Source organism: Cyprinus carpio, chromosome B6 (assembly GCF_018340385.1).
Source record: "Cyprinus carpio isolate SPL01 chromosome B6, ASM1834038v1, whole genome shotgun sequence".
Lineage (NCBI taxonomy): Eukaryota > Metazoa > Chordata > Actinopteri > Cypriniformes > Cyprinidae > Cyprinus > Cyprinus carpio.
Window position 1 is genome coordinate 29,004,283 of NC_056602.1, and position 25,051 is coordinate 29,029,333.

Below are 25,051 nucleotides of genomic sequence, written 5' to 3' on the forward strand. Positions count from 1 at the left end.
ATAAACGGTCTCTGAACACAAAATATGATTAAAACAAGCACACAAAAAAGAGAAAATAAATATTGGTGATAGCCTGAAAATGTGATTTGATTAAGAAAAGAAAAAAGAGAAGATAAATTTTGCATAAGTTTAAAATATAATAAACTAGTACTTTAATATAAATATTAAAAAAAATATAAAAATGATTACATTTAAAATATTTACTATAATGCATTTAATATAATAACACTATTAGTGACTATAAAGTGTTTTATTTATTTTTTAAAAAAGGTCACCATTTGTCAGTGTATGTGCACATTTGAACAATAAACTAATGTTTTACACACCAAGTGGCTGAATTTTAAAGTGAATGCAATAAAGTGCACTAATGCATTTCTAATAAAAGATTCTACTATGTGTTATAAAAAAAAACTAGTATATTAATACTGAATGCCTCTGAAAATGTGTAACAGAAAAGCAGCTTGAATGCAGTTTTATTTCTTTACTTTATGAATATCAAGAGCTTCAATAAGAAGGTGGGTCTCTAAAATGAGCTGTATGCATCATCCAAACATGTCTTTGCATCACTATACATTTATATAAAAATTTATAAATATAGTGATAAATTAAATTATGAATATAAAAACAAGAAATTTAGATGCAAAGCTTAAAACAGTCAAAAAAAAACCCCCTAAATTTATTAAAATACAATCAAGTTATAAACTACTACAATTAAACCACGATTCATTTACAAAAAACTGAAAGCATCAGTTCTACTCACAGAACTGTTAAAAGACAAATTAAAAGAGCGTTCAAGTTTGAGAAGTGCATTGCAGAAACACGGAAATATTCATAATAATAAATGTTTTTGATCTATTTGGTTGTATCAGAACAATTTAATTTGTAAATACTTTGTTTAATTGGAATCAACTGAAAGCAAAACAAAGGAGTCATTAAAACAAACGTCCATTTGACACTTTATTTAAAAAAAAGGAACGAAATGACAAGATACAAAAAACAAAAACTATACAAGAACTTGCAGCCAAACTTTCCCGTACGAGGAAAAGATGCAGATCTCAGAGGTTTAGGGTCTGGGAGGACGCATGCCTGGAGGAGGAGGACCTGGAGAAACAGAGGACAAACCCAAAATCAGACAAGAAGAGAGAGGGAAATAATAAATAAATAAAAAGCAGCTTGTTTGCATGTGCATTTAAAGCAGTTTGACTGAAGGATCGTCATCACTGTTCCAGGAGATAACAGTAAAATAAAGTACAAAAGTGCATCACATTTCTCCATTTTTGTACTCATTTGTCTGTTCTTTTTGAGATCTACTGGTGCAGTGATGAAGAAAAATATTAATCACACCCGAGTCTGTAAACAGGAAGTTAACAGAGGATACAAGACGGATGCAAGGAGGAGAAAATACTGTGGGCAGAGCGGCTCACTCACGATGCTCGAAATATAGGAAGAAAATATAAATACTGAATTGGGGTGTGGGGTTATATTAATGCATCACTGAAGAGAACTGACGGTCTGATGGCAGTGTGACCCTGGAGCACAGAAGCAGTTATAAGGGTCAGTTTTTCAAACTTGAGATTTACACATCATCATCAGCTGAATAAATCATCTCTCCATTGATGTATGGTTTGTTAGGAGGACAATATTTGTCTGAGATACAACTATTTGAAAATCTGGAATCTGAGGGAGCAAAAAAATCTAAATATTGAGAAAATCATCTTTAAAGTTGTTCAAATGAAGTTCTTAGCAATGCATATTACTAATCAAAAATTAAGTTTTGATATATTTACAGAAGGAAATTTACAAGATATCTTCATGGAACATGATCTTTACTTAATATCCTAATGATTTTTGACAAAAGAGAAATGTATAATTGTGACTCATACAATGTATTGTTGTCTATTGCTACAAATATACCCCAGAGACTTAAGACTGCTTTTGTGCTGCAGGGTCACGTCTTTATTTTATTTCATGGCGGTTCCATAAGCGCACCCGCTGTCATCTCAATCTCTGATGATTGTATTATGATTGTATTAGCATGTTAATCATTTTTATGATTTTTTTTTTTGTTTTGTTTTTTTGAGGTATTTTATTTAGAAAGTTAATTTCAAAGTTTTATTCTAATCATTTTGTTTAATTATACAACATAATTCAAACTGTTTTTTTTTTTTAATAAAATGAACATTATGTGGATTAAATGGATTTTTTTTTTTTTTTATAAAATGAACATTAACTGGTATATATATATTATATATATATATATATATAATATATGTATATATATATATATATATATACACACATACACACACACACACACATACATACACACACACACAAGTTGTTACTACATTACTATAATACTGAAGGTCTTTTTCTTACACAACTGCTTAAATTACACTTGATGACGTCTTTATAAAAGTTACAATTACATAATATTTTTACTTAAATTCATTTTTTAACATATATAAACATTTAAATGGTGGCTGTCAAATGAAACCTCAAAGAATAGTAAAAATAGTGAATATATTATATGGTGCATATATTTCTCAAAATGCCCCTCTCTACAGTTTATTTTTTCTTTTTTTGCTGTTTTTTTGATGATTTTATGGTGAGTTTATGTTTTTGTTTTTTGTTTGATTGTGAGGTTAATTTGAATTTTTTATGGGTTTTTTTATTGTCTTTATTTTGTGGTGTTGATGTGAGGGATAAACACAGATTGAGAGATTACAGCAGATTGAGGTTTTACTTTATATCTTAACTTACCTTCGGATGTTTAGTCATGTTTATTTTGTGCTATAACTAGTATTAAAGTGGAAGAGATGATCAGTTCACATGCATCTGTTAAACTGAAGCGCTACAATACTGCAGTACAACAGACAGAATTTGAAATCTGAGACTTTGTTTCATATTAAAAGTAACAAAGCAGAGATGTGATTTATTGGATGGGAGGTGCCCTTCAATGCTGCGTCCATTAACTGAAAACAGCATTCTTGGGATTTAAGAATCGATATTGTTTCATAAAAATGAGAATCGATTAAAACCATTTTACCCATCGCAACTATACAGACAACATAAACATAACGAAAAGCCACAACATCATAACTCACCTCTGAGTCCAGGAGGAGGCGGCCTCATGCCCGGAGGAGGCATCCCCATCGGAGCGCCGCGGCCGGGTGGCATCCCCATCGGCGGTCCCATGGGCTGGGGGGTGCCTTGGGGAGGGACGATTGTATCTGGGGGAGGGCCCATGAGGCGTGAGCACGAGGCTGAAGCTGAACCATCACGCCGCACGACGCCAGCCATGTGATTCTGAGCTCAGCGTAATCCTGCTACCACTCGAGCGGACTCGTCATCAGCCTCAGAAAACATCGCTGTCATCACAGCTGCCGAATCAGCACAGCCGCCACAAACACACAGCGGTCGAGCGAGAGACTCACCCGGAGGAGGCGCTCCTCTGCCCATCGGAGGAGGAGGAGGTCCACCGCGGCCCGGAGGATACTGCGTGGGAGCCCCGGCGATACTGGGCGTGGGAGCCACGGCGGTACTGGCGCGCCTAGAGCCTGAGGGGTCCATGGCGTGTGGCAGATGAGGGGTGAGATTCTTTACATTCAAACGGCAGAGATTCTTAGTATAAACCGAATAGTATTGTAATTAAATAAAGTAGTTAGTGTTATTTATTTGTATTGAATGTCAGCAGAGTTACAATAATACAAGAACTACATAAACAAAATAAAAACTAAGAAAACTGAAAAATACAAAAGGTAAAATTTGACTAATTATTATTTTACTTTTTTCTATAAATGTGATAAATTCTAAAATATTTTCTGGTGAAATCTTACTAAACAAGTCCCTGAGTGAACACACTTTATTATAAAAAAATTAAAACAATATTAAATTATAAAGATTAAATATCTTTATAAACAAGTATTTGAAAAACATTTTAAGATTTTAAGAAAATTAGAAAATTATTTATAAGTTTAACTATAAGTCTAAAATGGTAACAAATTATTTAAATATAATTACTCATTTATATAATATAAATAAAGCCATAAATATAATAACTAAAATTTATAAATACATTTCAATTAAAACAAAAACTGAGTCACAATTAGATGTTAATGTATAAAGTGTAAAATATTTTAGGGGAAAAAAATAAATTGTTTAATTATGTAATTATATATAGATAATTGAATATATATTTATACTTGTTCATTTAGTGAAACACCCATTTATATTAAATTTTTTATTTTTGTAATTTTTTTTAGTTAATTGAAAAATAAATAAATTACCCAAAAATCTGGCTATGACTCCCAATAAAACCCAATCAAAAAAAAAATAATTTGTGTATGTTGTTTTTTTGCTCTGTCTTTTTATTAGTTTTTATTATATTTATTAACATATATTTTTATTTAACAAGAATTACATTAAATTCAAAAACTCTGAAACAATTGACAGCAAAAACTCAAAATGATGAAAAAAAAAGCAGCAAAGGTAAATGTAAATTCTGTGTAAATTGTGTACCTGCTGTGACGGGCCCCCGACTCCCCTCACGGGGCCAGCGAGTCCAGCGGGGGCCTGCGCCATCGGAGCTCCAGCAGGAACACCTCGCCCCGCGGCCCTGCCGACCCCCGGACCCCCAGCGACTCCCGCCAGCGGCACGCGGGCGATCCCGGTCTGAGCACACAGAAACATCATCACTCTCTCCATCATCATCATCATCATCATCAGACCCCCAGCACACTCACGTCTTTAGGAGGCGGTCCTTCCACGGTCATAGAAACCAGATTCTCTCCCCGGAGCAGAACCAGACCCAGGACCCGCTTCTCCTCTCGCTCCGGCTGCTTGGAGTTCTTGGGTCTGTGAAGGACACGGACGAGAAAGCAGTGAGGAATAGCTGACCACGGGCCGCTCAAGCTGCCGTCTCGGACTCACTTGATCTTTCTGAACTCGTCGCAGTCGCACAGGATCAGGTTCATGTGTTTGTCGAACGCTTTGAACGTGCCGATGAAGATCCGGCCGTCCTGGAGGATACAGCGCATCCGGAAGTCGATGTGCTGCAACATCTTACTGCTCTTACCCACCGTCTGGAAGACAGGAAAGAGTTAAAAACAACATTAAAGATACACATGCTTCAAACCAACAGATACTGGCAGCGATACTTTTATTTTGTAATTTACTCTATTTAAGGTACACACCCTACTCTTACCGTCCATTGTGTTTCGGATGTTTATTAAAATAAACAAAAAAAGATAAATAATATAAGTTAAATGTTATTGTTTAAAGCATTGAATACATTGTGTTTATTAGGAAATAAATAAATCAAAGCACGACGGAAATAATCGGGGAGCAAAATAAAAGTCCTCTTCCTGATTGCGCTGCACACAGCTGAACAGATTATTGTAAACAACATACTTAAACTGCTAAAAATGTAATGCAAAATAATTTATACGTTTGCATAATTATGTAATAATTGTAATGAATGGTTTAAATCGAACTGTGCGCCGCTCATTCTCTCTCCAGAGACTGGATTTTAGAGAAAGGCGCCTGCATTATTTTTTCAGGAATAAACCCTAAATAAACCAGAAATATTAAGATCGTTGTTTAATCGTAGACTAATAAGGTAAATAACGAAGTCTTACCATGTTTGCTGCTCGGATGGCTCCGATTAATATCGGATTCTGCCAAACTAGGTTTAAAAATTGACCCGCGAACCGCCGCTGAGTCCTTTAACGGAGGCGGAGCGGAAAAGAGTGCGACGCGACAGGAGTCCGACCGGAAACACGGGACACGATCTGAACCGGCCGCTTCCGTCTGATGCACCTTCTGAGTAAATTTTACAAAAATGTTTTTTACTCAGTATTCCGACCCTAACTAACCCTAACTTTTAGCGAAAAAAAAAAAAAACCCTACTTTTAGCGGAACCTTGGCACACAAAATATGATCACAGAGAAAAAGATTAATATAATAATAATAATAATAATAATAATAATAATAATAATAATAATATAATGAAAAATAATTCACATATTTTTTAAAACTTTATTTTTTTAATTGGAGTTCTCGTTTGTTTGTTTTTTTTAAATCAGGCTACTTTTAGCGAAAAAAAAAAAAAAAAATTGGCACACAAAATATGATCGCAGAGAAAAATATGAATATAATAAAAATAATAATATAATGAAAAATAATTCACATATTTTGTAAAACTTGATTTTTTTTAATTGGAGTCCTCTTGTTTTTTTTTTTTTTTATGTGATTGTAGTAAAGATTAATCAATATTAATATAATAATATTACTATTCATTTATTTACACTAATTTAATAATATTAACCTATTGTTTTTTTTGTGTTTGTTTTTTTTTTAAAAGAAAAAGATTTGCCAGCAACAAAACACTCAATATATTCTAATTAATGTATTAATTTAACAATAATAAAGGTACTTTACTATTATCAGTTTATTAATAATATTTATTATTATACTACTTTATGATTTCCATTACTGTTTGGTCTTTTTATATATTTATTAATTGTATTGTATTTTTTTTTATTTTTTGAATAACCTGCTGAATAAAAGTAAATCTAATTTAACAGAATCTAATGCTTTTTATTTAATCCTTTCATCAAAACGTGTTCATCAGCATTACATTTACAATAAACCCGTGGCAAACTGCTCATCTTAAAAGTACAGAATAAATGAGAATAAAAGAGGCAACACGTTTTTTAATGATTTTTTGTTTTTTATTCCTTCAGCTGAGAATAAATTGGTGTTTTTATATTAATCATCCAACTGTACACATTCACTTAAGAAAAATAAATATAATTCAAATCACTGAATCCAGCCTAACTGATGTTAACGTGTTGATCACATGATTTACAGCGTTAAGAAAATAAAGAGGTAACATCATCTCTGTCACTTCACTTTAAATCCAAACAGTCTGCTAATAATAAGATAACATGATGTGAAATAAAGTGCCCTGTAGCATCTCAACCCGACGGATTCAGTTCATCACGATCTAAACCCTCTGTTAGAGAATCAAACTCATGCACATCACAATCACAATCTCTTCTGAATAAGCTTCTGAATAAGAAGCTAAATCTTTGAAATGAACAGAATATGCATGATTTTATAACAACAAATAATGTCAACCAAATGCTGCAACATCTCGAAAACACACCCAGACCTTATTTTCCCCAAAATAGACCACGCTTTCTTTAGTTTTGCACGAATTCCTCCCACAAATATTGTTTTTTTCACATTAAAGGTATAAAAGGATCAAGATTTCTAGCTGCAGGTCTGATAAGACTGACACAGATAACATTATCGCGTCTGTTAAGTGCTCCATGAGTTGAAGATTGATAAAGTGAATATTTTAATTATGTGGCGATGGCATTAGAAGCCATTTATGGGCTATTGCTTTATGTTCATCTAACCATATGTGCATAAACTGTATACACACACACACATGCTTACTGAGCATCACCTGAAATCAAAAGAAATAATATTTTGCATGAAGAACATAAAATGTTTTTTTTTTCAGCAGAGAATGGGATTTTCTTGCATAAGTTAATTTTAAGGGAAAATGTGCTCGATTTTCATGAAACTTTTAATTTTCTTCATGCAGAATAATATTTCTACTTCTCTTGATTCAGAAGTGAAATATGACCTGTTGCATGTTTCATATTAGCTACTCACTAATAAACCGCACCTTTTTTAATTATTAAACCCATGTGTGCACGAAGGTACAGATCTGCAGTGGCAATAAAAATAATGGCAATTATTTTGCCCAAAATAAAGCACGCTTTCTTTAGTTTTGCACTAATTCCTCCCACAAATATTGTTTTTTTCACATTAAAGGTATAAAAGGATCAAGATTTCTAGCTGCAGATCTGATACGACTGACACAGATAACATTATCGCGTCTGTTAAGTGCTCCGTGAGTTGAAGATTGATGAGAAAGTGAATATTTTAATTATGTGCCGATGGCATTAGAAGCCATTTATGGGCTATTGCTTTATGTTCATCCAACCATATGTGCACAAACTGTATACACACACACACACGCTTACTAAGCATCACCAGAAATCAAAATAAATTATATTTTGCATGAAGAACATAAAATGTTTTTTTTTTTCAGCAGAGAATGGGATTTTCTTGCATAAGTTCATTTCAAGGGAAAATGTGCTCGATTTTCATGAAACTATTAATTTTCTTCATGCAGAATAATATTTCAACCTCTCTTGATTTGGAGGTGAAATATGACCTGTTGCAACTGCAACCTTTTTTAATTATTAAACCCATGTTTGCATGAAGGTACAGATCTGCAGTGGCAATAAAAAAACCGTATGAGACTGTGTCATGTACACATGACAGATGAGACTCATTCGGACACCATCCATGCATCCGCGGGGCGCTGCATCGCTGTGCATCCATCACTGACTCAGAAGAGGACGGTCAGAAAACCTAAGCTAATGGAGACACAGTTTCTCCCTCGTAGCAGCAGCAGCAGCGGTTCGACATGACACTGAAAGCTGATGAAAGTGTCCACGCTTCACTCCTGACCGAAGCCTTCCGTTTCCTCGATGGCAAACAGCAGCTTCTCCTTTAACTGCTCGTAGCTTTTATAGGGCGGCAGATCCAGACGGTTAAAGCTGGAGGGGTGAGGAATCAAACAAGCACTTTAAAAGCTGTGTGTATGTTGATGTTGCCTAATGTGATAACGCTTATCGATCCATCATTTATAGCTGTTTAACAATATAATGAAGATATTTCCAAGTGTATACGAGTGTCAGCATCTTCAGAATCATTCATACATGTGAAGAACGGGCTGAGAATTGAACAAGTGCTTGTAATCTGGTTTAGAGGAAGATGTTTTTCTGTTGAATACAAGACTTCTTCGTTGCACAAATGCTGCGGAGTGCATCACATCTTGTGAGAAAGCGGAGCTAAACAGGCACTTTTTTTGAAATCAGCATCAGCAGGATTTCATTCGGATGCTGCAGGGCAGTCAAAATTGACGATAAGGATGTTATGTTTTTAGCTTGAAGACGCTAAATGATTTTATCTTGATTTTCATTTTAAGGAGGTCTGCAAAGTGAATAGTCATTTTTTCGTTCACTGATGAAAAAACATCTGCTAAAACTGGTCATATCTGCTTTAAATCATATACATGATTTAAAAGCTTATTTCTTATTAGTGTGTGTGTGTGTGTGTGTAGTGAGTGCTGTACAGTGTACAGTATTAGAATCAAACATGATTTCTGATCTTACCATGTGTGGCTCCTTGGCAGCCAGTTTTCTTTCCCCACTTTCTCAACACAGAACTTTTGCGGCCCGTTGCTCCCTACAGAAATCACAACATACCTTACCTTCTCATAAAATACAAGAGAAAGGACTGCATTGCATTCAAACCAAGAGGCTTCCACACATGCAGCTGTAGCATGCAGCAGTAAGGGGAAGATGTATTTAATTTTGATGAATTTTGAATAACTAATTCTACATATCTACTTGGAGTTCAGATTTAAAAACACTAACATGTTCAGGGTTTGATGATGTTAATTATTGGTTACATATTTTATCATTTTCTAGTGAGTTTATTTTACGTTGGTTTAACATTTTTATGAATTAATACAAACATGTCGGCCTGGTTTCACAGACGAGGCTTAGCTTTAACCAGGACTAGGCAATAGTTCATTTAGGATTTTAAATAAATTTTTATAAACACGCCTTTGAAAAAAAAAACATTACTGGTGTGCAACTTGAGACAAAAAAGAGACAGAATTATAGTTATTATTAATATTTTAAATTACTTTTTATTTTTTATATTTTCCATTTGGGTTTAGTTATTTAGTTGGTTGTTTTTGCCTTTTCTATTATTATTTTTGTTTGTTTTTACATGCCTACATATTTTATAGGTCGACATATGTTCATGATTTTTTTTATTTTAGTTTTGGTTATTTTAGTAAATATTTTAGTATTTTAGCTCCCTGCCAAGTAGATGGGGGAATTTTTTTTTTTTTTAATATCTAATTTTATTTCAGTAAACCTCCAAGTTCCAAGTAACAAAAGTGCTTTTTTTGTGGTTTTTGTGCATTTTTTTTTTTTTTAATATCTAATTTTATTTCAGTAAACCTCCAAGTTCCAAGTAACAAAAGTGTTAGTGGTGTCAAACAATAAATCATGATTAATCGCATACAAAATAATTTTTGATTACATAATCTATGTATGTGTACTGTGTTTATTTATTATGTATATAAAAATACACACACATGCACGTATATATTTCAGAATTTTTTTTTTTATATATATTATTAAAAATATTTATATATAATATAAATTATATGATTACAAATACAGACATGTGAATATTTTAAGAAATATATATACTGTATGTAAGTGTATTTATATATACATATAAACCTCCAAGTTCCAAGTAACAAAAGTGCTTTTTTTATGGTTTTGGTACATAAATTACACAGAACACACATATATTATGCAAACAAAAACTTTTATTTTTGTAACACACACACACACACACAAACACACACACACACACACACACATATATATATATATATAATACCTGGATCAGAACAGAAAGATACTAGATTACAGTCATTTTAATATTTATTACTAATGATTCAGCATGACACGGTCAAACTTTGACTCTTACCCATGAGGTCAGCGAATCCCCCGACAGGAAGTCGGCACGTGCTGGTCACAAACTGCAGCAGACGCATGCGCTTCTCGTTGTCGATCTCCTTCACAAACTAAACACAGACACACAAACGATGACGCACCACCAACACCAGTGTGACAGGATCTCCAGATCTGTGAACATCTGGGTTTAACGGAAGCGAGCAGTCTAACCTGCCAGAACCAGACGATCTGTTTGCTGCTGCGAGCGTAGTGTCTGTAGATGGTGCTCCTCTGCCAGTCGCCCAGATCGATCTCCTGCATCCCACACAGCATCACCTGCAGCACACGTTCAGAGCAGACAAAACACACGCTGTCTATGGCCTCAGACACACCTGACATTAACTGCACACACAAAACAGAGCTGGAAACCTCTTGTGACATTTGGAGGTCAGAGATGCATTTGTAGTGTGTACCTCCAGCTCTTTGGCATCGAAGTACTGCAGGTACTGCTGCGGCAAGACTTCATTAAAGCCCTCGAGAAACGCCTGCGTCTGCTCCTCAACCCCTCGAGACAGCCTCCACTCAGCAACCAACCTGCAACACGCTTTCTTTCACAAGCACTCACTGATATTATGACTAATACTGCTGCAACTACATGCTGTTTCTCAAGATTCAAAATGCTCGCAATCTGAAAATAGGTTTATTAGAATTATTTTATTATATAAATCATAAGCATTTTTTTTAAATATATTTTAAACAATTTTTAACAATTAATCAATCTTTAGAATTTTCATTAGATATTTTTAAAGTCCTAGTGGCTTTTTTTGTAAATAATAATTAAAAAAAACATACATAAAAAAAATTAAAAAAACATACTATTTAATATAAACATATTATCATTTATTTTATATTACATTAATTATACATAATTATGATAATTATTTAATATTAACATTATCATTTATTTATTTTAACATATTAATTACAATAACTATAAATTATATTTATTATAACTTAATATTTAACATATATTTAATATTATTGATATGTATCTATGTGTATCTCTCTCTATAAAGCAGATAACTTTCTCTGTAATCTACAAAATATTTTAAATTATAATAATATAATATATATATATATATATATATATATATATATATATATATTATATATATATATATATATATATATATATTATATAAAATAATTTAGAAATATTAATATAACTAATTTATAATAAAAAAATGTTTTACAATACATATTATTTGTTTTTTTATATTTAGTAATATAATTATAGAAATAATAGTTATATATATTATATAATGTCATTATTATATATAATAAATGTAATTATATATCTCAGCTAACTTTGCAAATCTACAAAATATTTTAATTATTATAATATTAGATATATATATATTTATATATATATATACAGAAATATTTAGAACTAATTTATAATAAAAAATGTGTATAATACATAATCATATTTTTTTAAATATTTAATAACTATAGAAATAATAATTATAAATGCATTTTAAATGAAAAACATTTTCTGTGCTGTATAAGTGAGATATTTTGTTTTTACCTGATATACTCCTCTTTATTTTCCTCCGTCACCTGAATGTTTCCTCCATCAGGCTTGAGTTCATGTGTGGTGACTTCTCCCAAAATCTCCTTATCGACCGAGAAAAACATCTCCAAGCCACATTCCTCGATATTATTATCCCTATTGGGAAAATGGATGCGATATTATTATCCCTACAGAAAAACATTTCAGAGTTAGGACCAATAACTCTCTTATCATCTCTGTAAGTCATTCTCACTTGATCCAGATGAGCGAGTTGTAAAACTCCGGGTCGATGGACTCCAGGTCTTTCAGAGCCAGAGGTTTGTTCAGGATGCGTTTATAAAAAGGCAAAGAGAAGCCCGTGTCTATGAACTTGCCGTGAAACAGAGCCTGTGTGAGAGAATATACTCAGAAGAGTTCAATGCAGTTCAAACTGAGATACTTCTGAGGTCTGTCGTACCATAGCGATGAAGCGGCCAATGAACTTGAAGTATTTGAGGTGGTCGGGGTTGATGAAGGAGGCGGGGTTAATCTGCAGGCAGTAGTTGTCTTTGCCGGCGTACTCGAACAGACAGTACATGGGGTTCAAGACCTCGTGAGACAGCAGGAAGAACCATTCCCTGTGACAGAAACACTACATTAGTGTGCATAATCAACTGAACTCATCACTTCCTGTAAATGATGCAATATACCTGGCCACGCCTCCATAGTCAAGCCCCTCCTCCCCCGGGAAAATAATATACAGTATTCTTCTTATATGTTGTTGATGGCAGCTCATAATGTAAGCTCATAATCTAAACAAATTAATTGCATGCCACAATTAAACAAATAAACCAGAATGAACTTATGTAAATTAAATATGCAGCTGAAAGTGTCTCTCACCTGCTGAAACGAGTCCTCGAACAGTGTTTTGCGGCTGACGTGGATCTTAATGTGCTGAGGCATTGCTAGTTGTTCGGTATTAAAAACGGATTTTATTACAAAATCAATCACACATGCAAAAACCTTTTTGTTTGCTTTGGTACTATTTTCATAAGCCTTTTACGTTTCTCGTCTCTAAACAGATCAAATAAATGCATTTGTTCTTCAAATGCTTATGCATTATATCAAAAAATCACTTTTATCGTACCTAAAAACGATTTTGCATAATTCATTTTGTGTCATTTATTATAAATTATTAATTATGCTAAAATTAATCATTGTTGATAATTATTAAGATCATTAATTATATATAATACACGAATTAAATAAAAAATTGAATTTTAAAACATGCATTTTCACTGACGATACCAAAAAAAAAAAGTGAATTAAAAGCCATTAAAATATATTTATTCTGATGTGTTTTGCTGAATAAAACTTTTTAAACACTGACTGTAAAAATGAATCATTTACAAGCCTAATGAAAGAACAATAGCCAGTTTTTTAACTAAAGCTTGGTCAGCTTTTTCTGAAGATGAATGAAAATAGTGGCAAAGCAACTAAATTTTTAATTAATGGCACTTGTATGTGAGGCCCTACCTGACACCAGAAGCGGAAATAGTGCACTTTGGCTTTAAAGTCTCGTACGTATGTGATCTGAGGGCCGTTCTCGCTGCACGTTCAAAAAGACAGAAACAGACAAGTGTAAAACATTAATACACAATATTCCTTAAAACAAGCGCTGCAGTAAACTTCTATTTCTGTTCACGTGTGGCATTTTCAGTGTATGCATGTGAGAATGTCACAAAAGACCTTCTCTTTATATATCAAGCTATTAAAAGGACTGACAGGGAGGATTTTCCTGTCCGGGGATCGATGTATGTCGTTGTTCGCCTGCTGTGATCGACGAAATAGGGAATCCCGTCCACCGTGAACCTCATCTCCCAACCCTCCGGCAGAGGCTTCTCATTCAGCAACCTGACACACACAAACAATTCATCTAAACAAACATAATACTGCATGCCATTTCATTCTGTTAAGTTTAACATGATTTAAAAATTGTTCATATAGTAAGGAGACAATTTAGGGTTATTATAGTGAACTAAAAGTATTAAAAAATATTTTGTTATTTAAAATTAAGCTGAAATAAAATAAAATATAAATATTAGATGAAAAAAATGAACAAAAATGAGAAATGTTGCTTTGGCGATTAGCTAAAAAATACTAAATGGAAATAAATGAAAACTAAAAAAATATCCCAAACAAAAAAGGACAAAAGTAAAATGACAAAAATTTAACTTAAATAAAAAAAAAATAAGAAGAAGAATATAAAACTTAAATAGAAATTATTTTTTTATCCCAAACAAAAATTACAAAAGTGCATAAAATTACAAAAATGTACAAACAAAAATGACAAAAGTGCATAAAATTACAAAAATGTCACTTAAAAAAATAATAAATAATATATATATATATATATATATATATATATATATATACTAAATGAAAATAGAAAATGAAAAAAATATCCCAAACCAAAATGACAAGTGCATAAAATTACAAAAAAATGTCACTTAAATAATAATATAAATAATAAATAATAAATTTAATATAATATATATATATATATATATATATATATATATATATATATATAAATGAAAATAGAAATGAAAAAAAATATATCAAACAAAAATGACACAAGTGCATAAAAAAATAAACTTAAAATAAAAAAAGTAAATTTAAAAATATAAAACTAAAATGAAAATAGAAATGAAAAAAATATCACAAACAAAAATGACAAAAGTGCATAAAAAAATAAACTTAAAATAAAAAATGTAAATTTAAAAATATAAAACTAAAATAGAATAAATATCCCAAACAAAATGGCAAAAGTGCATACAATTAAAATAAATAAACTTAAAAAAATAAAAATAGAAATATAGAAAACTAAAATAGAAAAAAAAAACCAAACTAAAATGACAAAAGTGGATAAAATTACAAAAATTAAACTTAAATAAAAAAATAAATAAAACTAAAATAGAAATGGAAAAAAATCCCTAACAAAAATTACAAAAGTAAAAAAACTAGAATAAAATAAAACACACTGGCAGTGGATAGTTTGTGATTGGGTCGCACCCTTGTGTTCGAGGGTCTTCCCACTGTGTGGATCTCGTAGGATGGTGAACAAAATACAGCCAATCAAGCAGACACACACAGGTTCAAGAAAAGACAGCGTGAGCTGCTCAATTATGAGCATAAAATGTGATTTATTAAATGAAAGCGCGGTGACTCACCCCATCCCGGCGGCAGAGGACCCAGAGGGTCAAACTCTTTATTAGCTGTCGGCGCGAGCTGTTCCTGCAGCTGAAGAGACGAGCAGACAGAAAGAGCAAGGACAGCTCGGGTTACAGAGGAAACCCTTGAAAAGAGTCTGACCAGCTGACTGATCGCTCTCTTTCATGATGAATTCACTCACTCCGTAGATGAACCTCTGGTTGAAGCGCTGCATGGCTCCCTGCAGCTGACTGCGCTGGTTCTGCCACTCCTCGTAGTTCCGGACCGACTCGTCTGTGGGTCTCTGCCAGGTGGTGGTTCTGTTTATATGATCCACGTAGTACACACGGCCCATCGGGTCCAAGCGACGCTCCCAGCTACAACACAACACACACACACACCATTCTCTCAACAACTTTATGACCTTGCGTTTTATTCACCTTTTTAAATAATAATAATAATCATCATCACAACAATAACACTTATGAGCAGTAGCAGTAGTATTTAAAATAAACCATCTTTTTTTGAAGACAACAAAAACAATAATAATAATTATAATAATTACTATTTCAGTATAACTATAACAGTTTAGCATTTATTTTTCATAACAATTTTATCTAAAAGTTCACTGGTCACATGTCAGAGAATAAAAAAAACACTTATTAAACAATTATATAAAAATATGTGTCATTGTTATTATAATTATTAATATTATTAATTAAAAATTAATAATGATAATTTTTGATGATGATTGCTGATAACAAATCGACAACAATTCTTGTTATAATCATTATTATTATTATTATTTTAAACACAAATAATTATTATTGCTTTATTTTTTTTTTATATTATTTTTTACTATTAATATTTATTATTATTTTAAATAATTGTACGGGTCAGAAAACATAAACCAAAAAAAAAAAAGAATAAAAGAATAAAAACATGACATTTAACAATAAAAACAACAATAAAAGTACAAAAACTTAACGGGCTGTTTGTGGTATGACGCCCTAAATAAAATCTCACAGGAACCTCAATTTTTTTCATATCAACTTCAAATTTGGAACATAACTTATTTAGACAGAAGGCTTTAATTTTACACCAATTTTAGAGTAAAACCTATTATTTAAAATATTTATAATAAATAAAATAAAATAAAATTAATATAGCACATTTTATTTACAGTACATTTAAACTTCTATAACTTTTTGATACTTTAATTTTGAAAAACTTCCACTTTTGCCAAAATCTGCTAATTTTCTTCTTTAAAAAGAGACCAGCCTTAGTTCTATATTCCAAAGTGTTTATAAATTACAACAATTTAAGTTTGGATAGTGCACTTTAATGCCTATTTTAAAAAATGGGGGGTGACAGTTAAAGGGTTAAACAATTATATAAAAATATTTGACATTTTATTATTTTTATTTTTATTTATTATTTATAATTTTTATTATTATTTTTTTTTTTGTTGTTTTATTATAATAAATCGACAACAATTATTGTTAAAATCATTATTATTATTATTATTTTAAATAATTGTTACTATTAATATTATTATTATTTCAATGAATATCTTTCATACATAAAATTCAGCTAAAAGGTCACAAGTCAGAAAACATAAACCTTTAATTTCAATGAATATAATTAAACAAAAGTATAAGTACAATAAATTAACGGGATTAATTTGTGGTATGACGCCCTAAATAAAATCTCACAGGAACCTCAATTTTTTTCATATCAACTTCAAATTTGGAAAAAAACTATTTAGACACAAGGCTTTAATTTTATACCAATTTTAGAGTAAAACCTGTTATGTAAAATATTTATAATTAATATAAAACTTAAAAAAAAAAGAATAAAAAGAATAAAAACATGACATTAAAAAAAAAAAAACATCAATAAAAGTACAAAAACTAAACAGGCTTTTAAAACAAGTGACTTCAGCAGGTAAAGCAGCTTAAATTAGTGAGCGTTTCCTGACATCTTATGTTTTACAGACAGCAGTAGCATTTAATCAGGATATTTAATTAGTACATACTTTTCACTCTTTGAATTCAATACGCAATTAAAACATATAAGCAGCGCATGAATGTGTAAAACTAAAAAGTGATCTCTAAAGACGACAGCGTGGTTACCCTGGTGGCAGCGGTTCTGGTCTTTCCCATGTGGTTCTTTTCTCAATGTGATCCACGTAGTAAACACGGCCGTTCTGATCCACTCTCTGCTCCCAGCTACACATATTAACCAAGAAACAAAAAGAAAAGATATCAGACTAAATCCATACATGCTTGCTATTACATAGTGTCTTGATTTTCACTCATTTGGCAGCATCAAGATGTTTTGAATGCACAGGGACTTGCTTGTAATGATATCCCGTACCCAGGAGGAAGAGGGCCGTTACTGATCAGTGGAGCTCTGGGAGGCGCTGGACTGACCCTCGGGGCCTGGTTTGACCCTGAACCCGAGCTTGACCCCTGACTCTCGCTTTCTCCGTTCACACACACCCGTGGAGATGTTTCTGGGCTGGGAGCGCTGCTGCCGTGAGTGGGACTCGAGCCTGCAGAGGACGCAAAAACAACACAGGCAGCTTTGCCTTAAAGACTGCATTCACACTGACACAAAATGCCTATCTGACACAGATATACAATTGTAATGGTCGCTTATTACTAAATCAGATTTTTTTGCATCTGATCTGGGCCACTTCCAAATGTAATTTTTTTGATTTTTTTTTTTTTTATCTGGGCAACTTTTCAAAATTTTTGATCTTTAGTTGTCTGTATATCTCAACTAAGCGAGGGTATCATGTAAAGATAGCGTTTTAATGAGGTTTTTATGTATGATCTCGTAAATTCAGGAGCTGGTTTTCAACCCCTGCCTTGTGAATTTTAGAAACACAACAGCTAAAACTACATTATATTTCTCAGCAAATACAATGTATTTGGCACTATTTTATTCCACTAAAGAATTCTACCTCAAACGAGCTGTAGATAAAATAGCCTAAAAAATGAAAATTACCATCATTTTCCGGTCTTTATCCGTTCAGGCAGATAAAGTGGTTGAAAAACTTTTTTTTGCACTTAAAAAATATCAATTTTGGAATTAAATTAAATTTTAAAAGGCATAGTTTCAGTTCGGGGGAGAAAGCTTTTTGCCACAAGGGGGCGCGTCGAGCCAAATATTACTAATGCACACTTATTAGAGCAATAAAATAACATGACAATCTGAGAAAAAGTGCATACAGTTTATAAACCAAATATGATTAATTAAGGTGCTTAAACAATTATAAACAAAACAGCATCATGTATGCATATTTTAATAAAAAGAGATGAAAGCAATCACACAGAGTACTTTTGCATTTAAAAGCATGAGATGCAGTGGGATGAAAAAAAAAAAAAAAAAAAAAAAAAAAAAAAACGCCATAAAGAAAAAAAAAAAAAAAAAAAAAGTTAAACTTACTTTCATTTTACATGGCTTTCTAAACATACGGCTCTTTTGTGCGAGACAACAGTGCAACAGTGATAGATGTCCCTAACAAAAACATTAAAAAGCAAAGACACTTACATCGTCATCGCATTTCACGCACCACTGATAAGGCTGGCTGGATTTGTTTATTTTTTATTTAATTCTACGAATATTGGAAATACACTTTTATTTGACAGCCGGCGGACCAAAAAAAATTGGATATCGTCAAAAAGCTTGAATCTGTGCGTTAAGACTTACAGTGTAAATGCAGCCAAAGAAGCCTTCAATCCAAACACAAATGCTATGAAGACACATGATGTGCGTCCTCTGGTAATGTTCCTACCTGTGGAGGAAGTAGGTTTATGGGGCGAGGCGGGCGGCGGACGCAGGGGGCGAGCTGGCCGGGGTGGTCTCAGAGCCCCTGCGGATGGAGAGGCAGACCCCGTATTTTCGGCTGCATGACCGTTGGGCAGCGGTGCTTCGTCAGTGATGTCACTGCATGGGGAAGAGACACAAACGTCCAAATTCAATTAGTGCAAAGACACGGGTCAGGCACTCAAAACAGGCGATTTTCAACTTAGATACACACTTTTTAACATGAAGAACATTTCTGTTTGCTGTGCATGAAATATAAGATTCATATTCCATAATTGAACTGCTAGCATTCAAAAATCTGGCTTTAATTTGTATGCATCCGATTAAAATTAAGTAAATTTAAATAAGAATGAATTATAGCGAAATAAATGATTTTACAAAAACATTCCTGGTATTTGTGCATGACAAAGCATTTTTATATCCCATAATTCAACTATTATTATTTAGTAATCTGGCCATCATTTATTATGCCTTTTTTGAAACTGCATTAAACTGAAATAAAAATAATAATAATAATAATTTAAAGCTACAAAAAAAAATAAAAAATGTAATTTTTAACATGTACAACACTGCTGTTTAATATGCATGAATCTGGCCATAATTTGTCATGCGTTTTATTAAAACTGAATTAAACTGATTACTAGATTAAAGTTAAATAGAAATTTAAATGCTAACAACAACTAATATTCAATAACAGCAGCTAACTGACATAAAATTACCGAAATTAAACCTTAAATAAAAAATTTTTATTATCATATTATGGTAATATTCCATCAGAAATGTTTATGTTACCTTCCTGCTACATCCCCGTTCACTTTAGATTCTCCATTTACAGCAGCATCTGTGATCGAAGAGAAACCATACACAATGTCAGGTGTGGGAAATGTAGATTTAAAACAGCAAAGAATCTAAAGCTATGAACCGCCGTTGAAAACCAGCCGAGTGTGTTTTGTGAGGATAAAGAAGGTCTCAACTGTGCTTTCGTTCCTCGGAAGCAAAAGTCTCGGGATCCACCTGCAGTCCGTCGAGACACACCGAGAGATCTCCAACCATCTCCGAGCGCTCTCGCTCTGAACTCAGCTGCAGCGTCCGCACCACCTCACAGACTGAGACACACACACAGTCTTTACAATAACACCACTTACAGAACTGAGAAATGAATGTTAACAGCGTCCTGACAGATCAGTAAACTTCCATGACATTTCCAGGGTATACTGAATAAAAGTGATTTAAAAGATTTATTCACGAGAATGGTTTGCTCACATATCAGGCATCACTGCAGTTTGCAAGCATGTTTTAAGACAAGAATAGCGATAGAAAGCTGATTATGCATATTCATAGAAGCTGACCTGGAAAGCTAAACAAGCTCAGAGTGACAGGTCACAGGAAAAGGAAATGTTAACCTGTTTGTGGGCTACTCAAGGCTCTCAGATTGCATTCACTCAATCTGCAGTGCTGTAATTCACATTAGCTGTGAGTGATCTGAAAAGACTCTTTGTTTGTTTGGTGCTGTGAGTCTGTTCACCTGCCTTTTCTCCATTACATAGAGGCAATAAAACACTCTACAGAGGCCTGACTCCGAATGAGATCCACACAAGTGGAGAATATGGAAACTCACTCTTCAGATTGTTGGCTTTTAGGGTCTCGCTGACCTCCAGAGTGGCCGTGCCCAGCAAAATGTCAGATTTAAGCGTCTGGTGACTCCAAACCCGGAAAATTAACTTGCTGAAAGGGGTGACGATCCTATAAGCAATATGATCAACAGAGCAGCGTTGTTACAGCTACATCAACATAAAACTATCAAAATGGCAATTTTACATCATTAAAATGAAGCTGAAATAAAATATTAATTTTTAAAAAATGTAATAAAATTAGACATAATGCCTTAAATTTAAGTTGAAATACTAAAATTATTAAAACTAAAATAAATATAAATTAAAAGTAAGAAGAAATATTATAAAAACTATTTAAATAGCACATAAATATTACTAAAACTGAAAGAAAAGTTTAAAAGAAAATATAAATAAAATTATAAAAAATATAAAAACTGATTAAAACTAAATATATAAAAATAAAAGCTAATTTAAAAATATTGATAAATACTATAAAAGTAAATAAATAACGGCAAAATAATAATACCGGTACTTATCAGAATAACATTAATTTCTAGTCTAGAGAATATTAATATAACAAATATTGATCCTGGATCTGCTCTGTAACGTATTTCATTCTTACACCGTGAGAGACTGTTTCCATTTGGGACTGTGAGTGTTGGTGCATTTCTCCGTCTTCTTGGACTGGCCGTCCACACACACCTCTACATAAGGACTGGGCCCAAACCAATTCTTCTTACTGTCCCGAAGCTTAGCAGACAGAACTGACAAATATAATCCCAGATCTATTAAAAGTCTGCATCTGACAGCAAAATGTTAGGGCTACACTGCAACGAGCGCAAAGAAAAACACAGTCAACAAACGTCTTGCAATAAGAAAACAAAAAAAAAAACATTTATTTCCCCAAGCGCCGCAACATAAACGATGCCCACTGCTCCAGGTGTGTGTTCATAAGTATGGGGCACCATACTTGGCTGTATGTCACGTCACTTTTTTAAAACAGATCACTTTGTAAAGCTCACCTGTTATCTGAAGCTGAGCCTTCATTGTGTGGCCATTAAAAACACTTGTTGTGGCTCAAATCTGAAATGCACAAATAAATATATCGATCAATATTAATTCGGTTGAGTTTCATCATCACAAAAACTCAAGGTCAACTCACTTCATCAACATGTAACAGCATTTGCAATCTATTTTACTTCTGTGACGCAAGACAATTACGAGCGAAACAGGATGTGATGTAATGTTGACTAAACCAACAAAACCCACTCTTGCTTGGTTTTTACTGGCTGATCTGTCACTGTACAGACACATCTGATCCCTGAGCAGTGCTGGTGTGCGATGCATGTCTGAGGTAACAGCTAATCTCACAACAGACGTCTCCAGTGATCCTTGACAGATTACAGATGATGTAAGAGACGTCTGTGCATGAGAGGAAGTGCTGATAAACAACACAGACATTCACAAAAAGCCCAATGACATTCTACTGATGAACCAAAGAGAACAAACTGAACTTCAAATCAATTATGATTTGGGACAAACTGTAAACGTCAACATGAAATGCTGGTTGTAAATCATTTTATTTCTTCAAGCAAGTCATTTCATCAGGAAACAAAAAGAGCTTTTTTGTTCAGATTTGTACTTGCTCTGCTGATATTTTAACTTAGTTTAACTAAATCTAAATCTATCTGTATATATATATATATTATTAATAATGTTTTTTTATTATTAACATTTTCAGTGTATTATTATTTGTAATGTTTTTTTATTATGTCTCTTCTGCTCATCAAGGCTGCATTTATTTGATCCAAAATACAGAAATAAAATGGTAATCTTGCAAAATGTTATTAAAATAAAAAATAATGGTTTCTATTTTAATATCCTTTAAAATATCATTTATTTCTGTGATGCAAAGCTGAATTTTCAGCATCATTACTCCAGTATAAAGTGTCACATGATCCTTCAGAAATCATTCTGATATGATGATTTATTATTAGAATTATCAACAGTTGTGCTTTCAAATATTGTTTTTGGAAACTGTGATACTTTTTTCAGGATTCTTTGATGAATAAAAACTTCAAAAGAACAGCATTTATTTAAAATAGAATTTTTTTTTAATATACAGACTTATATAAAATAATAACTTAAAAATGACAAAAACACAGAACAAAATTACAAAGGTTTAAACTACAATGAAAACAAAAGAAAAAATAAATTAAAATAAAAACTGATTCAAAATATTAATAAAAATGAGTCTAATCCTTTGTGTCTCACGTTGACTTAAAACCACTTGAAGAATATAGGTTTCTAATTCTAACCTAATAACTTTTAATCCTAATAATCTTACACTGGATCAAATGTTTAAAGAAGAGTCATCTTTATAGTTTCACCCAAAACAAAAACCGGCCATTATTTCCTGATCCACACATCACGTCACCTGCATACGACTTTCTTTCTTCTGTGCAACACGAAAGAAAAATGTTTGTTCTGTTCTTTCCCATACAATGAAAGTTACAGATTACTGGAGACGTCAAAAAAATGTATTTCAAAAGTCAAGGTGTGGACTATATTCAATTCTCACTCAGAATGACTTGAAGATGAGTCAATATGTGAGAAATATTCTGTTAAGAGTCTAAACGGCACACACAGAGGAACTAAAGGCTTTATCAATAAATGATTATATATCTGTAATGATTTGAACAGTACACAAATGAACACAGGAACTGCTGAACTTGCTTTTAAAAAGGCAAGACGCTACATGCAAAATCATTGTTTTTTCATGCATTAGATTTTGGCCTATTTTGTTTCCATGTCTTCTTTCAGACTAGTAGAAAGAAAACATCCAAAATATCCAAAATTTCAATGCATCTGAAGATCATTCCCATTATATCTCACTTAAACACACCAATCTTTAGTTTTATTCCTATCTGTAGTTCTGCGTGTTTTACAGAGGAGTGTGTTTATATATCAATCACCTGATTTATATCATTAGCTTTTTCCAAAAACATGGTAATTTTTTTTTTTTTTTTTTTTTTTTTATGGCTGTTGACAGTATTTAAGGGGTGATTAAAAACAATAATAATAATAATAAAAAAAAAAATCCAAAATCCCCTCTGCAAATACTTCTAACACTAATGCATCAACATAAGTGAACCTGGCTTCATCCAATGTTCAGGGCTCTGTTCTGGAGATGCCTCATTTGCATTTGTAAACATGAGATTTCATAAAACATGCAAATTAATGTACGTTAATTATTTTTTACCCTGTTCAGCTGTGGTGTCTTGACTTAATATTTTGTAAAAAGACATCACAATAAATATGTTAGATGATAATAATATAATACCACAGAAATCACTATTGCGAGCATCTTGATAATTTTTCGCATCATGACGTCAGATACTTCTGTGTTCTGATACTGTAACAGTACTTACAGCAGTGACGTCACGCGGCGTTTCTGACTGACGGGGTCGCAGCTACAAAAACCAGCAGCACGTTCACGAGTCAACTAAATACATATATGTCTCGGAAACTGATAGTTTAGCATCGTTAACTATAAACTGTAGTTAACGCACATTAATTAACGAGCTGTCAAAACAGCACCCGGTCATGCAAGCTGGCGTTAGCGTCTTATCAAAACAGGGCTGTTTTTCTTCCATGTTGTCCTCAGTACGCGTGTGTCGCTTATGTTCGCGGGAAATGTTTCTGGATGTCGGTTTTAACGGGATCCGAGGTCAACTTCCCGTCGTTTGGATAAACTTTGCTCCATCTCAACCGGGAGACCGAAGAGGTCCGCCGCCAGCGCTGGCGACATGTTAGAGTGACGTCACTGCGCGACGCCGTTACGTGACGCCCGCGACGCGACGCGCGTCCATTCTGATATCCTCCTGAGATCCAGAAAAAAGCTTTGTGAATTTAGTCATTTTTTTATGTCATTACATTATTTAGAGCATAATAAAAATATCGCAAACTTAAATTTTTGAACCATACATTTTTATTCATATTTTATGCTATGTCCTCCAGAATCTAGACTACACCAGGACTCTTTTTCTGAAAGTAAATATCACCAATTACATTTTAGGTTTCAGGATTTTTTTTTTTTAGAATCTAGACTACACCAGGACTCTTTTTCTGAAAGTAAATATCACCAATTACAATTTCCAAAAATTTTCTATTGGAACAGCATGTTGAAAAAATAAGTGCCCAGA

At 32.8% G+C, this 25,051-nt stretch overlaps 2 protein-coding genes across 2 annotated transcripts; both read right to left on the bottom strand.

Moving 5' to 3' along the window:
• Positions 1 to 944: 944 nt before the first annotated feature.
• snrpb (small nuclear ribonucleoprotein polypeptides B and B1) lies at positions 945 to 5,798 on the bottom strand. Its single transcript, XM_042725180.1, has 7 exons — positions 5,640 to 5,798; positions 4,933 to 5,084; positions 4,746 to 4,857; positions 4,488 to 4,674; positions 3,438 to 3,560; positions 3,108 to 3,233; positions 945 to 1,101 (listed from the first exon to the last, which is right to left on the bottom strand). Exons 1-7 carry the CDS (start codon positions 5,640 to 5,642, stop codon positions 1,064 to 1,066), a joined length of 741 nt encoding a protein of 246 aa, XP_042581114.1. The 5' UTR covers positions 5,643 to 5,798; the 3' UTR covers positions 945 to 1,063.
• A 914-nt stretch (positions 5,799 to 6,712) lies between these two features.
• Positions 6,713 to 24,712, bottom strand: itcha (itchy E3 ubiquitin protein ligase a). Its single transcript, XM_042726671.1, is given in 24 exon segments — positions 6,713 to 8,645; positions 9,264 to 9,336; positions 10,666 to 10,762; positions 10,863 to 10,967; positions 11,105 to 11,225; positions 12,220 to 12,360; positions 12,458 to 12,591; positions 12,662 to 12,821; positions 12,894 to 12,982; positions 13,084 to 13,155; positions 13,720 to 13,792; positions 13,969 to 14,097; positions 15,259 to 15,319; positions 15,393 to 15,486; positions 15,599 to 15,773; positions 17,532 to 17,627; positions 17,776 to 17,965; positions 19,202 to 19,368; positions 20,014 to 20,074; positions 20,208 to 20,339; positions 20,852 to 20,976; positions 21,469 to 21,610; positions 21,869 to 21,929; positions 24,278 to 24,712. Coding segments are annotated over 23 exon segments (2,562 nt in total). The 5' UTR covers positions 21,894 to 21,929; positions 24,278 to 24,712; the 3' UTR covers positions 6,713 to 8,545.
• Positions 24,713 to 25,051: the final 339 nt, after the last annotated feature.